At 42.0% G+C, this 19,015-nt stretch overlaps 1 protein-coding gene across 1 annotated transcript in view; it reads left to right on the top strand.

The window, feature by feature from the left end:
- The window catches only part of mfsd4aa (major facilitator superfamily domain containing 4Aa), a 68,212-nt gene extending 49,623 nt beyond the window's left edge, over positions 1-18,589 (top strand). Inside the window, exons 5-10 of the mRNA XM_073030604.1 lie at positions 3,026-3,141; positions 6,932-7,105; positions 10,267-10,414; positions 11,787-11,857; positions 12,801-12,924; positions 15,757-18,589. Coding sequence (XP_072886705.1) covers positions 3,026-3,141; positions 6,932-7,105; positions 10,267-10,414; positions 11,787-11,857; positions 12,801-12,924; positions 15,757-15,809 — 686 coding nt within the window. The 3' untranslated portion in view covers positions 15,810-18,589. The remainder of the gene's footprint in view (positions 1-3,025; positions 3,142-6,931; positions 7,106-10,266; positions 10,415-11,786; positions 11,858-12,800; positions 12,925-15,756) is intronic.
- The last annotated feature ends 426 nt before the right edge of the window (positions 18,590-19,015 follow it).

The raw sequence follows: 19,015 nt of genomic DNA, 5'->3' as shown, positions 1-19,015 counted from the left end.
GACATTGAGTAAGAGGTTGTTGTTATGAAAATCAGTCAGATTTTCAATTTCCCTCCTTTAAACTTAAATATGGCGTTGGAGCTGTGCCTACTCATACAGTCATAAGTGTAAAGTGAGTAGAGCAGGGGGATTTTCGCCTATTTTTGAGGTCCTTTTACATGAACATATTTACAAAATAGAACATAGAACAGTACAGCACAGTACAGGCCCTTTGGCCCACAGTGTTGTGCTGACCCTTAAACCCTGCCTCCCATATATCCCCCCACCTTAAATTCCTCCATATACCTGTCTAGTAGTCTCTTAAATTTCACTAGTGTATCTGCCTCCACCACAGACTCAGGCAGTGCATTCCACGCACCAACCACTCTCTGAGTAAAAAACCTTCCTCTAATATCCCCCTTGAACTTCCCACCCCTTACTTAAAGCCATGTCCTCTTGTACTGGTACGTACCCCGTAACTGGGTCACTTACCAGCAAAGATAGAGAGGTCCATTGAAGTCTGATGGTACTATTTTTAAAAGTCTTTATTTATAAAGGGGCACAAAAATAAGGTTAATACAAACATTCAGATAATATACGTCGTCAATACTCAATCTAAAGCACGGGTATAGTAATAATCATCAATAAGAAATTGCTCTATCTTTTGTCTAGGGGATAAATATTGTCGGATGGAAATATAAAAGTCACTCAGTTTATGCAGGCTTCAGCCTTTGGGGACCGCTGGGTTTTCACTTGTTGGAGAAAGAGAGATTTGTGAGAAAAGAAACTTGCCCGGGTCTTTTGATGAGGCCAATCCGTTGAGTCGGGGGAGTTGGTTCCCCGTTATTAGTTCAAGAAAATCATTTCTGTGGTACCCGCCACCGGCTCCCGGGCAAGGGAACCGAACGCACGTGGCTTCCTTTAAATGGCTGCCCGCTATTACGGGATTGCTAGCGTGTCTTCTGGTGCATCTGAGGGGGCTGTTCCTACAGCCCCTCTTTTATCCTGACTTGCAGGGTTGAAGATGTCAATCAGGTTGGTGGATGATGCAATCTCTCCCCGTCACCCAGCCCACTTTGCCCTGAAGGCTGTCACGTAGTATAGGATCGCAATCCACAAAGGTGTCTCCAAGAAACAATGGATATGTCCCGGGATTTTACATCGCCGGGGACGTGGCATCTTGCACATCCCTCTCTCATTTCCTGGGTCTACTGACTCACCCTCCCTTTAGTGCTCTTGCGATTCTCACAAGGGAGGGGGCTGCGGGCATGACACCTGCGATTCTCACAAAGGAGGGGGCTGCGGTCATAACAGTACCAAGCAGTGGTGCCCTGGGGAAAAGGCGCTGGCTGTCCACTCTATCTATTCCTCTTAATATCTTACATACCTCTATCATGTCTCCTCTCATCTTCCTTCTCTCCAAAGTGTAAAGCCCTAGCTCCCATCTCTGATCATAATGCATACTCTCTACACCAGGCAACATCCTGGTAAATCTCCTCTGTACCCTTTCCAATGCTTCCGCATCCTTCCAGAAGGACCAGAACTGAACACAGTGCTCCAACTGAACAAGTGAGGCGACCAGAACTGGACACAATACTCCAAGTGTGGCCTAACCAGAGTTTGATAGAGCTGCATCATTACCTCGCAACTCTTAAACTCTATCCCTCGACTTATGAAAGCTAGCACTCCATAAGCTTTCTTAACTACAAAATGCTTTTGAAGTTTGTGTTGCATCTTCTTGCTTCCCAATTTAGTTTCCCAATCTCATCCTCCAAAGAACTAATGCTAACCAACAGTGTAGGGTTATACGGAGAGATGGCATTGCCTACCAAGTCTGTGTGAAACATCAAGCACCCATTCACATGAAATCCTAAAGATTTTCTTTAAATCTCCTCACTTTCCCATCAGCTCCCAACAGATTTTACCACTCAGCTACACACCCTCAACAGTTTACGGTGGCTAACCTCGCAGCCCATACAACTTGGGATGTGGGAGATACCCGGAACACGGAAAGGAAAACCATGTAGCCACAGGGAAACCATTAGACTCCACACAGACCACTGTTAAGGTCAACACTGAACCCTGGTCTCTGGCACTGTGAGGTGGTGTCTCCACTAGTAGTGCAACTATGCTCAGCCTCTGTATATGTTTGTAGAAGCTCTCATGGCCTGGAATAAAAAGTTGATGTTTTGGACTGAGACCATTCATTGGGAAGCTGTCTGACCTGCTCAGTTTCTTCAGCATTTTGTGGTGTTACTCTGCATTTCCAGCATTTGCAGATTCTTCTGGGCTCGGCAGACTCTTGTGTTTGCGATTTTCCGCTCTTCTGGCCTGTTTTTAAAAATTATTTCTGCTTTAATGATATCTCACGACAGTGCTACAGAAGAACACTTGACCCGCAATCATATAGGAGGATCTCGAGTTAGCAAGCAGAGAAGTTTTTAAAAAAAAAACATTTCAAAGAGGAACATAAGGGCAGATAAATTTAGGGGTGGGTATTCTAAGGCATGTCGTATGAGCAATTGTAGGAGGTGGAAGAGCAGTAAAATTGGGCTAGAGTTCAGAATTGGAGGAGATGGGGAAGCCTGAAGCATTATAGAATTGGAACGTACAGATAAAGGAACTGGTGCAATCATTGAGATGTCTGGTAATAGGGATGAAAGGTTTTTAAATTCTTGTTTGTAATTCGCAGAATCAAATAAACCCATGAAAAACACTCAATAGTACAAACAGACATGATTTTCACAGGAGTACCAGGAAGCATCGCTATTGGTATGGTCCAGAAAAGGAATGGGATTTTTATTTTGTGGCCAGTTCAGGGCTACAGTTATAGATTTTGTCCTTTCAGGTACCAGGTTTGCATTTAAGAGAACCAGGATTGGAGGAGGACAGCGATCTTGGGCTCAGGTTTATTTTGATGGAAAGGATAAGAAGCTAGCCAGCAGAGCCTTGAAGCAGGCCCGTTAGTATTGATGTGTCTTCAGTGAAACTCTTTATACCATCTTCCTTGAATCAAATCAGTTGTTCATTCTTTTTCAATTTGCAGAGCCCGACAATCTGACGAGTTGCCTCAAGGCTCTGTACCTTCAGCAAGCTCCCTGTACCTTCGTTGTCGTCCACATTGTAGGCGCCATCGTACTTTTTATGACAGATGGGATTTTGGTAAGTAGACATGAAGACCACAACTGCTCCTCAGAATTTGTCCTATAATTGGATTTTAGTAAAAAGGAATATGACTCATCCATGCTGATTCCGCTTTCCTGCATTCTGCCCATATCCCTCTTGTCCTTTTCTATCTACCTATCCTGGCCCTGCTAAGATCCTCCAGCATTTTGTGTGGGTTGCTCGGATTTCCTGCATCTGCAGATTTTCTCTTGTATCTATCTACGCAAATGCTTTTGAAATATTGTCATTGCTCCTGCCTCTACCTTCTTCTCTGGCAGTTTGTTCCATATACCCGCCATCTTCTATGTGGGGTGGTGGTGGGGGGGAGCTGTTCCTCATGTTCTCCAGTCACTGTGTCCAAATCCTGGAAGTTCCTTCTCCAAGACACAGTAGGATCACCTTCAGCAGAAGGACTCTGGCAATTCAAGAAGATGGCTTGCCAACAGCTTCACAGGGGGAGTTAGTGAAGGGAAACTGTTGCTGGCAAGGCCAGCAATGCCCACAACCCAAAATAGGATATATTTATATATTTTTTAAACTGGCCTAATACTTCATCCCAGATGAAATTTCAGCTTCAGAGTCACTTTATTAGAGCTCTCTTCCAGTAACGTGTCTGAAATGAGGGTGTAAGTGGCAGAATGGGAACTGCCTGGACCTGTTGGCCTTCCTACATGAAAACAATTAAATCAATTTCTATCATAATCAAGCCATTAACACCTGCTGAGGTGTGGCTCTTAATTGCAGCAGTTTGTAATATTATGTAACCCTCTCGCCGTAGGCTTGTGAAGAATTAACTATTACTATAAACACAAGCTAACAGCAACATTACTCGACAAAGCATGGGAATAATGACAAGAAGACCATTTCCAATTAATAAACACGTCTAGGGTAAACATGATTTGGATAAATGCAAAACATAAAAGTTTGAGTGTTCCTTTAAAGGAAAGTAGGGTTGTTTATATGTAGGAATACTGACCACCCATGCAAATTCACAGTTCACCAGAGAGCAATAACTCACATCAGTATAAACTTAGATTAAAGTTGAATTGACAAAATATTTTAAACTATACCAGAAAAAAATAAAGGAAAGGGCCCATAACACAAACATTAGCCTAAAGTTTGCACATAATTGTTGGAGCTCATTTGTTGTGAAGTCAATCCAGGTTTGCTTCATTCTGTTTACTCACAGTAACCAACAATTCTCCCTGAAACACAGTCCAAGGGAAGCATAAGTAAATATCCAAGGAATTTCTAAGGACAAGACACCTCAAACTTTCTGCAAGGTCATGTGATAACAACTACTTAGAAGTTATCTGAACATTCTCCGTGAGACTATTGTCTACCTGAGGGCTTCCTGACAGTAGTATCTGTCCTTCTAAACGTGTTCATGTTTTTCTGCTATGTTTGCTGTCTGTTTCCATTTTCCTTCTTTCTCCTTCTTCCAAAACTCCTCACTCTTCCCAAAAAATGGCTACCTCTGATCCCTCTGGAATGCTCTGAGGCATTTTATTGGGCAAAGTGTTGACAAGACAAAACCTATTGGCTATTAGAACAAGCCTAACTTAATCAACTGAATTATTATATTAAACAGCAAAAAAAAAGCAATACTCGATTGTACAATGCACACATTGCATTTCAAGAAAATCTGCAGAGAATAAAATGCCTAACAGCATAACCGTATTAATACAATAAAGCATCATCTAAATCAGGGTCTTACAATTACAATCGGTAGGATACGTCAGCTGCACAACCACTAGCTGCTAGTGCTGTAAACGCCAGGTCCTGATATTTGCAATGAGCAAATTGTGAGTGATTTCTGGGCAAAGTTAACTGATGGTCCTCACTCGACGTCTTTGCTTCCAGGTCATTTGACAGATAGCAGGCTATAGGGAAAGATTAGAATCAGAATCATTATCACCGGCATGTGACGTGAGATTTGTTAACCTAGCAGCAGCAGTTCAATGCAATATGTAATCCAGCAGAGAGAAAAAAATAATAATAATAAATAAGTACGGTAAATCAGTTACAATATATGTATATTGAATGGATTGGAAAATGTGCAAAAAACAGAAATACTGTACATTTTTTAAAAAGTGAGGTAGTGTCCAAGGTTTCAATGTCCATTTATAAATCAGATGGCAGAGGGGAAGAAGCTGTTACTGAATCACTGAGTGTGTGCCTTCAGGCTTCTGTACCTCCTACCTGATGGTAACAGTGAGAAAAGGGCACGCCCTGGGTGCTGGAGTCCTTAATAATGGACACTACCTTTCTGAGACATCGCTCCCTGAAGATGTCCTGGGTACTGTGTAGGCTAGTACCCAAGATGGAGCTGATTAGATTTACAACCCTCTGCAGCTTCTTTTGGACCTGTGCAGTAGCCCCTCCATACCAGACAGTGACGCAGCCTGTCAGAATGCGCTCCATGGTACTACTATAGAATTTTTTGAGTGTATTTGTTGACATGCCAAATCTCTTCAAACTCCTAATAAAGTATAGCCACTGTCTTGCTTCTTTATAACTGTTTCAATATGTTGGGACCAAGTTAGATCCTCAGAGATCTTGACACCCAGGAACTTGAAGCTGCTCACTCTCTCCACTTCTGACCCCACTATGAGGATTGGTATGTGTTCCTTTGTCTTACCCTTCCTGAAGTCCACAATCAGCTCTTTTGTCTTACTGACGTTGAGTGCCAGGTTGTTGCTGTGGCACCACTCCACTAGTGGACATATCTCACTCCTGTACACCCTCTTGTCACCACCTGAGATTCTACCAATAATGGTTGTATCATCAACAAATTTATAGATGGTATTTGAGCTATGCCTAGCCACACAGTCATGTGTATACAGAGAGTAGAGCAGTGAGCTAAACACACACCCCTGAGGTGTGCCAGTGTTGATCGACAGTGAGGAGGATATGTTATCACCAAATCTAGAGTTTGTGGTCTTCTGGTTGGGAAGTCAAGGATCCAATTGCAGAGGAAGGTACAGAGGCCCAGGTTCTGCAACTTCACAATCAGGATTGTGGGAATGATGGTATTAAATGCTGAGCGATAGTCGATGAACGGCATCCTGACGTAGGTGTTTGTGTTGTCCAGGTGGTCTAAAGCCGTGTGGAGGGCCACTGAGATTGCGTCTGCATTGACCTATTGTGGCAATAGGCAAATTGCAATGTGTCCAGGTCCTTGCTGAGGCAGGTGTTCAGTCTAGTCTTGACCAACCTCTCAAAGCATTTCATCACTGTAGATGTGAGTGCTACAGAGCGATAGTCATTAAGGCAGCTCACATTATTCTTCTTAGGCACTGATATAATTGTTGCCTTTTTGAAACAAGTGGGAACTTCCACCCGTAGAAGTGAGAGGATGAAAATGACCTGAGAAGTTGCAGATGATCACAGAGGTCAGGGAGGGAAGTTGGGTAGACCCTAAGGAGATTGCATTTGGGAAGGCTTTGAGCCAAGAGTGTCATTCACAGTAAAGTGGCACTTGTGCCGTAGGTGGGAGGTCCAGTTTCAGAGGTCATTTCCTGACAGCAAGGGGGGCTGTAGAAATGGGGTCTTTAAGATGGTAAGCAGCATTGTGATTGGTGGAAAGGGGATTGAGTAATTGATTAAATGGGGTGGATTGTCTGGATTACATGGAAGTACATTTACATAATCTGGGACAGTATTGGGGATAGAAGGGCAAGATGGCTCATTGAATTAATACTTTAATCTGTGTCTTTAATGGATTCTAATCCAAAAATAGGGCGATTAGTATTCACACACTTGTGTTGCGTTTGATCTCTGACAGGGTGAGTACTCTGGGTTCGTCTACACCTATGCTGTTGAGAAACCGCTCTACATCGAGCCTCGAGTGGCAGGTTACCTCAGCAGCCTCTTTTGGGCCTCCATTACTTTAGGGAGATTGGCGTCAATTCCAGTGTCTTGGAAGTTGCGACCTGCAACCATGGTGATCATAAACCTGGTGAGTATTCTTGTCAAGGCATGGTTCATCCTGGTATCTTCCATTATGATGGCTATGGTGGATTCTGACTTTCATGTCTAAATGTATATTCCCTCACTAAAGGACGGGGTCCTCCCAGGGCCCTGTATTGCCCTGATTGGCTGGCTGTGGAACACAATGATTTAATGTTGGGGGTTCAGGACAGGCAGAACCTTTTACCCAAAGTGCTAATACAGAAGGTCATAATTTTAAGGTGATTGGAGGAAAGATCGATATAGGAGGGATGTCAAAGGTGGTTTTTTTTATACAGAGATTATAGGTGCATGGAACATGCTGCCTGGGGTGGTGGTAAAAGCAGAGATGTTTAAGAGACTCTTGGACAGGTACCTGGATAAAAGAAAATGAGGGGACTGTGGGAAGAAAGCGTTAGATTGATCTTGGAATAGGCTAAGATGTCAGCAAAACACCATGGGCCCGTGATCTACTGTTCTATACTTTTCTATGTTCTGGCCTGGATTCTTTTATTTGTCTGGGTTCCAGCATTCTGGGCTCCTGGTTAGGTGGTCAGGGGTCATGCAAAGTCTGAAGACCAAGTACAGGTAAACAGGATGAGTACAGATAACATAATGGTAGGCATGGATATGACGGGCCTGTTTCTGTGCTCTGTAACAGCAAGGCAGTTGTCTGATCTCTTGGAAGCAATTAGACGAGATCGCAGAAATTTAGAATTAACTTGGGGCTTGTCTAAGGACGGGTGTGGGGCCATAGCAGTTCGTATTGCTGCCTCCCAGCTCCAGTGGTACGGAATTCAGGAGGCTCTCGAGTTTGCATACTTTCTCAGTGTCTGTCTGGGTTTCTTCAGGGTGCTTTGCATTCTATTTACATACCAATGCTGTGCCCTATTGAAAATTGCCCCTCACTGTAGATTAATGGCAAAAAAAAGGATTAAAGAGAAGTTGATAGACATGTAAGAGAGAGAATAAATTGCAAGTGTGCAGGGACATAATGAGAATGAACACATAGGATTGCTTGACAATGAACTGGAGTGGATTTAATGGGCTGAATGGCCACTTTCTCTGTTATAATTACAAGATATGTTAAATACATGTGTAATGCACACATTGACATCCACAGGAAATAGGAGCAGAGGTAGTAAAGACGGCCTCTGGAGCTCGTTCCACCATTCAATTACAAACGTAGATCTTGGCTGATCTTCAGCCTTGAAATCTGTCATCCACTGGAATCCCATCAATGATTGAATGTCCACAGACTTTTTTGCCTAATTCTAAAGATTCAATACCATATATATAAAGAATGTTGACCACCACAATGTTCAATCACAAACAGCCCCAGATATTTTGAGACAGTGACCTTTTTTTTTCCAGACTCCTCGGCCAAGGAAACAACTTCCTCGTATGGATTCCATCAAATCCTTTTTTATGTTTCAATGAGACGTCATCCATTATTCAAAAGAACTGACAGCTAGCCTACTCTATCTCTGCACGCATGACAGACTCGTCTTCTCAAGAACCAGTCTGGTTAATCTTTGCCACACTCCTACAGCTAATTAGTCCTTTAGATATGAAAAGAGGATTTTTCACCATAATCCAGGTGTGGTCTGCTCTCACTAAGGCCCAATGTAACGATAGGATGTTATTCTTGCACAATACTCAAACCCTTTTGTAAAATGACCCATGTGCTACCACATAGAATTTTCTTCAGACATTAATTGGAAAATAAGGAAATACAATAGGGTTTATGGAAATCTATACTAAGGAAAGACTGAAAAACAATGTGCAGAAGAAGACGAACTGTGGAAATAAAAATAAATTTTAAGACTAAGAACATGAGGTGTAAATGAGTCCTTGAAAATGCGTCTGTAGGTTGTGGAATCAATTCAGAGTTGTGGTGAAGCTATCCATGCTGGTTCAGGAGCCTGATTATTGAGGGCAATAACTGTTCCTGAACCAAGTGAAGTTGGACTTAAGACTCTTATACCTCCTGTCTGATGGTAGTAACAAGAAGAGATGGTGTGGGTCTTTGATGGTTGCTGTTTCCTCGTGTCATTACTCCATGCTAGAGTGGGCTTTTCCTGTGATGGACTGGGCTGTATCCACCAATTTCTGTCGATTGTTCCGTTCCCGGGCCTGGGTGTTCTTAATGAAGATGGGTGCAGTACTCCTCCTGATCATCATTTGTTCTATCATCCATCAAAATTTCTCGATGGGATATTATCCAAAGGCCACATTTGACCTCTTGAAAGGAGGTAAAATGGTCAGAACACCTCAGCACAGAAAAAGACTCTGGCCCATCAGTGCCGAACTATTTATCTGCCTAGTCCCATCGACCTGCACCCAAACCATAGGCCTCCATACCCTTCACATCAATGTACCTATCCAAATTTTCCTTGAATATTGAAATCAAACCTGCATCCACCACTTCAGCTGGCAGCTTGTTCCACACTCTCACCAGCCTGTGAGAGATGAAGTTCTTGCTCAGGTTTCCCTTAATCATTCCACCTTTCACCCTTAACCCATGATGTCTAGTAGTCTCACCCAGTCTCAGTGGAAAAAGCTGCTTGCATTTACCCTATCTAAAACCCTCACAATTTTGTATATCTCTATCAAATTGACCCTCAGTCTTTTAAGTTCTAGGAAATAAAATCCTATCCTAGTCAACCCTTTCCTATTACTCAGGTCCTCAAGTGCTGGCAATATCCTTGTAAATTTTTTCTGCACTCTTTTTATCTTATTGACATCTTTCCTGTGGGTAGGTGACCAAACCTGTTTGTACACAATATTCCAAATAAAGCCTCACCAATGTTTTGTACAACTGAAACATAGCACTCCAACTTCTGTACTCAGTGCTTTGGTGACTTGTGAAGACCAATGTGTCAAAAGCTCTCTTTGTGACCTTATCTATCTGTGATGCCACTTTCAAGGAAATGTGGATCTCTATTCTCAGATCCCTGTGTTCTACTGCTGTAATATCTACAAACGTTTGTAAAAGCTAAACAAACTTAATCTCTCTGTCACAGTGTATATGGAAAAACTTGGCTAAGAAGTCCACTCAGTCTTTTCCTGTCTTTCGGGTGTATGTAATATCCAGCTCTCATGATTACTTACAGGAAGGTATGTCATCCTAGACTGTTACTTCAATAAGCGTGTCTGTCCATGTTGCAGGGTGGAATCATTGGCACTTTTGTCTTGATGCTGTGTTTCCCAGTCAGCATCGTTTGCCTTTACGTTGGAACGGGACTTTTGGGCTTTTTCTTGAGCAGCACTTTCCCAAGTATGTTGGCTTACACTGAAGACATCTTGAATTACCAAGGTGAGTAGATTTTGCCTGTTCTTAATCTCCCCAATTCCTCCTTAGGATGTACATTTTCCAAAGATACTATTGAGACTGACATGGGATTATAGTCAAAGAAGGAATTTAGTACAGCTGGTGTGCACTGGTGTTCATATTCCAATCTCTACTAATTCCACTCTGCTTCATCCCAGCTGTTTGATATGCACTCAATGGCTGCTTTATTAGGCACACCTGTTGATTAATGCAAGGATCTAATCAGCCAATCATGTGACAGCAACACAATGCATAAAAGCATGCAGGTGTGGTCAAGAGGTTCAATTGTTGTTTTCACCAAACACCAGAATGGGGGAAGAAATGTGATCTAAGTGACTTTGACCATGGAATGATTGTTGGTGCCAGACAGGGTGGTTTGAGTATTTCAGAACCTGCTGACTTCCTGTGATTTTCATGCACAACACTCTCCAGTGTTCATGGAGAACAGTGTGACAAGCCAAAAAAAAAATCCAGTGATTGGCAGTTCTGTGGGTGAAAGCGCTTTGTTAAAGAGGGAGGTCAGAGGAGGATGGTCAGACTGCTTCAAGTGGACAAGAAGGCAACAGCAAATAACCATGTGTTACAACAGTGGTGTGCCAACCAACATCTGTGAACACACGTAGAACCTTGAAGTGAATAAGGTCAGCAACGGAAGACCATGAATGTACACTCAATGGCCACTTTATTAGGTACAGGAGATAGCTTATAAACTGGCTACTTGGTGTTGCTTTATGTTTTTATCATTTATCAGATATCTAAGCTGGCACTCCATCGGTTCAGTGTTTGGGATGAAATGTTAAACTGATGCTCCGTCAAATCAGTACAAGAGATCCTATGCCCACTCTTATATAGAAGAGTGGAGATTGTACCATATTCATCCAGCCGATATTCATTGCTCTCTGTGTATTGTATAAACAATATAATCCAGCCCTGCCGAACTGTAGGGTCCTGCCAAAAGGGCTCGGCCCAAAGTGTCGACTGTACTCTTTTCCATGGATGCTGCCTGGCCTGCTGAGTTCCCTGCAGCATATTGAGTGTGTTGCTTGAAGTTCCAGCCATCTGCAGACTTTCTCTTGTTTCTAATTGGATTACTCCAGTCAATACCATGTGCACAGATTGGCGTTGTTCTTCCCTCGATGCAGGAGTGGCTCATTCCAAATTTCAGTAGTCATAATGCCTTCTGGAACATTCCAATTTATAGAAATTGCTTTGATTATTGCAAGTATTTCCTATTTCTGCATTTATTTACCTCCCAGCACCAGGATGTGTTTTGATTGCTATTTGCATTATATTCAAAATTACATTACCATAACTAGACATTTTATTTGATGCTTCCTGTTTCTCTTGTTTTGTATAGGATGTGCGACAACCGTACTGGTGACAGGGGCAGGAGTTGGGGAGTTTGCCCTCCAGATGCTGGTTGGATCTGTGAGTATACTGTTTCAGAGCTTTGGTCTTTAAAACCAAAGATGTTCCAGGTTTCTTGTTTCTCAAAAGGTGTTTGATAGCATTATTTTGTTAGATGTGGGATGTTATGTTGAAATTGTATAAGATGTTGAGGTGTAATTAGGCGTAGTATGTGCAGATTTAGTCACCTGCCTACAGGAAAGTGTAAACCGGTTTGAAAGAGTGCAACAAAAATTTACAAGGATGTTGCCGGGTCTAGAAGAATTGGGTTATAGGGAAAGGGTGAATAGGTTAGGACTTTATTCCCTAGAACATATAAGTTTGAGGGGAGATTTGATAAAGGTATACAAAATTATGAAGGGTATAGATAAGGTAAATGGAAGCAGGCTTTTTCCACTGAGGTTTGGTGAAACTACAACTAGAGGTCATTGGTTAAGCGTGAAAGGTGAAATGTTTCTCCTTAAACATGGCCCTACCATTTACTGTGCAAGTCCTACCCTGGTTTGTCCAGCTATTGATTTGGTAAATTTGCAAGACTCTCCCTCAAAAAGCAATTGATCCTTCCCAAGTTACAGTAATCAGAACTGCAATCAGAACCCTGGGTGTTATCTAACCAGGGCTTTGTACAAGTATACGAGCACAACGCTGGAAAAACTCAGCAGGTCAGGTAGCATCTGTGAGAAAAGAGTAGCCAATGTTTCGGGCCGAGACCCTTCATCAGGAAACTTCTATGTCCTCCATTTCATGGAATGGACAAAAAAAGACTTCTGTAAAATTTGCCAGGGTAACTTCAGAACAGGGGCAAGAGATATAATCAGTGTGTCTGGAGAATTAGTTTGTGTTTCCTTTCACCAGTTCTTCATCTCGTTTCAACATCCCCACCACCACCATTTCATTCTGCTCTCGGAATATTGATCCTCATTCCTTTACAGCATTGACTAATTCATCTTGTGATTTCTTGCAGGTTATTCAGTCACCCGAGACTGATATATTCCTCGTATGTGGCCTTACCTTTGGATGCCTTGCTCTTCTGTTCTACTTGGTTCTTCTCCTCGTACATAGGTTACATAATCTTCAGACCATGACAGGTAGGTGGTCGAACCCTGGAGAATGTATGGGTCTGCCTTAGATACAATAGGTATTGAGAGAGAAATCAGGGCATGCTGTCCACGGATAATTTTAAGCAGTAGCAATATGCACTTTGTGTGGTTTCCTTGTTGAATTCCTGGGGCCCTTTCCTTTGAGTGTCTAAGGTGAGTGCCCAACACAGATAGGTGTTCATTTTCTTTACTTATTCATTTCCCTTTAACTTGTGTCCATTACTAGCAAGACCAGTGTAACCCCCTGGTAAGCCTCAGGCTCGCTCAGCTCACTTCTGTCTAGGGGGAGCAGCCTTCGGCCCCGTCAAACTGGGTAGTCAGCTTGTGTGGATGCTGTGTGATGTCCCCAACCCCACCAATTAACAGACAGTGCACCATATGCGATTAAATAAGTTCACTTTATAGATCCTACTGGAACTGTACTTAATAGAGATACAATATAAAAGAAAAAGTAAAAGGTGCTAAACTTATCAAAGTCCAAACCACTTCGTGCACAAACATTGAAGCTCAATTAACAAAGTCTTCTGGCCACCATTCGATCCCCTCAGACCTCCTCGACTCGTAGCTCAGGACCACCCGAAGTGATCAACCAAGCACCCCGGCAAGTCTGTCTTCGTCTTCTCTCCTCACCGAAAACCCTGGCCTCGGACCCCCGCTCGGGGTCCGCTCCATCGCCCAGCTTACAGCATCGTGTCCTCTCTCTCTCACCCCCTCGCGCCGACTCCCCAAAAGCCCGCCAACAATAGCTTAAAGACCAAGAAGAGAGAATAACATCTATCCCAATTGGTTAACAAATGAATACAATCCCCATTATCAGCAATCGTAACCCAAACAAGCTTTGAGAGAAAGCACTCTCTCACCAGTTAGCATAACAAAGAAGCATTTTTACCATTAACAAAGAGGCCATTTTGATTAACACACACAGTAACATAAAGAAAGAAGAAACCCTCTTACACCAGTATTTATTGTCCATCCCTAATCATCTACCAAGCTGATTGTCAGGTCACTTCAGTCTGCAGTTACACATGGGTTGAACAGGGAACATGTTAAGCCTTCCTCAATGAGATTAGTTTTTGTCACAGTCTGGTTGTTCTGTGGTCAAAATCCAAATTTCAATTGTATAGCTGGTTTGGTGAGATTTGGAGTCTAGCCTTTTGGGTTATTTAGGCAAGTCTCGGGGAAATGGATCCAGCAGTTTAGCTGCTGCACTACTATACTGAAGGCTGATGTAAGGTCAAAACAGTCACTACCAATAACCAAGAGATATTTCATGCCTCTTCTGGCTTCTGCAATGAATTTCGTCAACAGCAAACAAAAAGCAGGTTGATCTTATCTTAAGGACGTCCTTGTGGAGTTGGAGAAGTAGGAATGATTCCAACCACAGCCTTTGACCTAGAGAAACAATACATAAACCACTGTAGGGACTAAGCAGGTCAGGCAGCCTCTCAGGCAACATCAAACAGTTAATTGAGACCCTTCATCTTTGAGTTTAGATGAAAGGTCTTGACCCAAAACGTTAACTATACATAATCCTCTATAGATGCTGCCTGACCTGCTGAATCCTCCAGTGCTTTGTTGTTCCAGATTCCAACATCTGCAACCTTTTGTGTCACCATTAACATAGATAAATATCATAAAGCCCTTCATGGGAAGTTGCTTATCATTAAAATAATTTGATAGTTTTTGAGATGTTAGGGCAGTTAAAGATCTCACTGTCTGAAGGGCTTAAATGAAGAAATGGTATTGTGATAGATGTTACAGAGCTCAAAGGTGAGGAGATGAAGAGGCTTGATGGTGGTGAGGGATGAGACTCAAGGAGGATGAAACTTCTTAAAATTGCGAGATTGCTGGATCATGAGTTGATGTAGGTCAGTAAGTAAGGAGATAATGGGTGAAACTAATCAGTTTCAGATATGGTGTAGGAAGAATTTTGAATAAGTCTAGTAATTGGGACAATCATCCCAAATCACTTCAAACCTCCATTATAATCCACGTGTCTCACACTATCCGGTACAACAAAGCCTCTACTTCCTCAGGAGAGTAATGAAATTGGGCATGATCTGTCTACCCTTACCAAGTTTTATCAAACCATCATGGGAAACATTCTGACTGGATGCCTAACGGCTTGGTACGGCAACTGCTCTGCACGTGAATGCAAGAAACTGCAGAGAGTTGTGGACCCAGCTCAGCATAACACAGGAACCATTCTCCTCCCCATGGATTCTGTCCTTAGTTCTTACTGCCTCAGAAAGCAGCCATCATAGACAAATACCTCACCCACTCCATTCTTTCTTCTCTCCTCTCCTACTGGGCGGAAGATACAAAAACCTGAAACATACGACTGGTCTCAAGCATAGGTTCTATCCCAATGTATCAGACTCTTAAACGGACCTTTTGTATGAACTCCTGACCTTACAATTTAACTTTCCCTCTATTGTTTACCTGCACTTTCTCTGTAGCTTTTGTGCTTTATTCTTCATTGTGATTGTTGTACCTTGTTCTCCCTCAATGTACTGTGTAATGATCTGATCTGTATGTACAGTATGCAGTACAAGCTTTTCATTGTATCTTGGAATATGTAAAAATAACAAACCAATACTAATAGCTGGAACTTGCCCAACTCTCTTGGTCATCAAGTCAGGTGGATTAAGAATAACATTATTCTGTAGTTTGATGAGTGAAGGAATCACAGATTTCATGTGCAGGTATTCTCCCTAGTGGAAATTGAACCTAAGACGTGAGTGCAGCTATACTTCTGTTTTTTTTTACCCTGTTTTGTTGTGTACTCATTTCCAACTCAATGTCTTCACTTTTTCACAGGGCCTTCAAAAACACCCACGATATCGGAGTCCCAGTTTTCATACCAGAGCTGAGGTTTAGCAAGCGGCCAGCCACTGTGATGCACAGTTGACCTGGAAGGATCCAGTGCATCATTGGAATAGACTAACAGCCTGTGCTGACTTTAACGGTGGACGTTGCTGCAACAGCCCATAAGCAGCCTTCCCTCCCATCTTAGAAGTGGCGCGGTCGCTTTTGTCTGCTCGTCTGATGCAGCACACTGGTTTGTGCATGTCTGCCGTCATCTCCCAGTGAGAATGGACATAGAGAGGATAAAGTAACAATGATCGTCTTAATCAGCACCACATGGGACTTGAGTTAGCAAGCATGCTATTTTTTGAAATAGAACTGTTTTATTTAAAACAAAACACGTTTGATTTGTTCAGGTTAATTAAATTTTTTGATTTTTATTTGTTAAAAACAAAATGCCAAATGTTTCGTTGAGAAATCAAATGTTTTGTTCCAATTTCACTTGAAGTGAGAGTGAAGGCCATAAACATGGAGGACCTGGTTACAAGCATTCAGCAGGTGTTCCTCCACTCTTGTGCTCGGTTCATGAAGATTGAAAATTAAGGGGTTGATACCTCAGCCAAAGTTGGACTGCATTCTGTCTGCTCAGGTGCTGAGTGACACTGGCCAGATGACATTTATTGTCCATTAGAATTGTGTTTGGTCAACTGCACTAGTCAAACATGGCATGTGGTCACTGCCTGGAGTACCCCGTTGAATATCACTGTGAGAGTAACCCCCATCCCACATTCTCTACCTTGTGTACAGAAGTTGGGATTAGATGACAAATCCCAGTTTTACCTGTGACAGGTCACAAAACTGAAAGAAGGACTAGTTTAAGAGAAAAAATCCACTGAGGGACATAACTGAACCACAAAGTTTCTCCAAAAACCTTTGTGGCCATTCTCCTTTCATTGCTGGCAAGCAAAAATTCCCAAATTTACTCAATTCAGTTTTGCATCCTGCCATGCGCGAATTCGAACTCTCAGTCTGTGCGCTGAAAGCCCAGTCTCGTAGTGGAGAGGAACAGGTGTCCATGCATAAACCATTGGTATCTTGGTTTTCATCCATTCTCTCACCAAGGACAACAATCTAAAAGTTTTATATCTCCAAATATTGCACATACAATGACATGTAGTTCCAGGTGTAGTGTGGGAAATACAATATTCAGTTTATGTTGAGCATGTTATATGCTAGTCTATTTATTTTTGCTGGCATTGGTTGACGGAGGATTATTGGTCAAGTTAGTGAGGTAATTCCTCGCTCTTCATCAAATGATGCTGAAGGAATGACTCTGCATCACCTGTCTGAGGAATATGTCTTCAGACAGTCGAGAGGACCCTCAGTACTGTTCTGGAATGGTGGCCCATTTGATGTGATTGCATCCTAATTGAGCTGGAAAATGGCAACATCCCAAAGACCTGGAGGGCTTCAAATGGAAGCTTCTGGTAAAATCACAGATTAGAGGGATTCGGCTCCAGAACAGTCCCATATTATAACCACTTTCTGCAACAGTCAACAGCCAGTGTCAGTCGAATAGTCTTTTTTGTGAAAACTGTCATACCATTTTAACCATGAAAGAATATACTACAACATTCCTTTCTTTAAAGTTGTAGTCAGATGGAATTTGTATTTATTATTGACTCACCACAAAATTGTAGTGAATCCTTATTGGAAGTCAAATGCTTTCTGGGCTAGTCCTATTCATTTCGCATCAAATGGAGTTGGAGACAGTTGGATGTGGATTGATTAATCTCATCCAAGGAAGGGCATACTTGTATAACAGGAGAGGCTCCATTGTGCTTTTGGGGTGAAGGTACACTCATCTATACACCAAATGGAGCTCAATTAAACTTAACTAAAGCAGTGCCCAATATAAACTAACTTAATACTGAGACAGGTGTCAAGAGACCAGTTCTATCATGAGTATTAAATTATGGAAATACCATTTATAACATTTAATTTCCACCCAACACCTCATGAAAATGTCCACTCTTCCTTGCTGTGTCCAAAGAACAGCTTCAGGATGGATAAAAACAGCTATCCTTCTGTCTTATAGATTGTCCAGTCCCGATACATAGTGATAGGAGTAACTTTCTTCATTTTGCACCCTAGCCTTACTAGAAGAACTGAGCTTGGATTCACTAATGAATTTGCAATTCAAATTATCTACACGAACCAGTTGAAAATTAGTTTCCTCGCGGTTTAGGGTTACAAGCCTTGAGGACTGGGCTCCTATCCTGTGATAGGTTCCTCTGCACTGCAAACTGGTTTACAGATATGCCAGTGGCAGTTTATTGTTTTATAAGTAAGCTGTTATTGGCGGCAGGATTCCACAATTAATTTATTGGTCAGCTTCCTCTCCAGTTCAATGCACCATTAATTGGTTGAAGGACTACAGATGGATTTCAATGATTGCTCCCAGGTGTGGAATATAAAAGTAACAACTTATGTGGAGTGGTGGCTGCAGGAAAGGATCTTATTGGGTTCAGTAAGTGGTGGCGTTATGCCTCAGTACTGTGCCAAAGCCTGTAAAAACACCTTCCAGGACACTCCAGAGCTGCTAGATAATTTAGTACCTGTTATTCCTTAACCCCTGACGGGATCCTAAAAGTTACATTTTCATTTTTGTTTTTATCTGAAAATGAGATGATTTGGTTTTATTTAAATGTCTTTTGTGAAAACTATTTTGATTGAATAACTCCTGAAGTTGGATGTTAATCAGCTGATAATTTGTACTTGTGTGTTCAGCATTTGTCTGTGTTCTGACAACTGAGGAAATAGATAAAAGATATTTAGAACAAAATGCTGTGGAATTTCATTTCAATATCTATAATGATTTAAAGGCTTGTTACCATATCACAGGATTAGTTTACATTTTGGTCCATTGGTGATGTATTTCTGCATTTCCAACCTTCAGTAATATATAGTCAGCTTCACAACCCCATCCTAATTCCCCTATTGTTTTGCAGACTTTTGAACTTTTATTGAAGTTACATCTTTAATATCTGAAGTTTTGTTTCAATTATACACACTCAATGGTGCCATCACATTTCTCCCACCCTAATCATACACATTTCCACCTCTACCCAGATCCTGTTGTTCCATTTCAACATATCGATCTTCCCCATTATATTATCTAGCTCTTCTTTAAATGGAGCTAATATTTAAAACTTGACCAGCTATCCTGATGCCCATGCATTACCTGTATTTAAAAATCCTGATGTGTATC

The sequence above is a fragment of the Hemitrygon akajei genome, chromosome 27 (assembly GCF_048418815.1).
Source record: "Hemitrygon akajei chromosome 27, sHemAka1.3, whole genome shotgun sequence".
Classification (NCBI taxonomy): domain Eukaryota; kingdom Metazoa; phylum Chordata; class Chondrichthyes; order Myliobatiformes; family Dasyatidae; genus Hemitrygon; species Hemitrygon akajei.
Note: the sequence above shows the minus strand (reverse complement) of the source record. Positions and strands in the feature narration are given on the sequence as shown.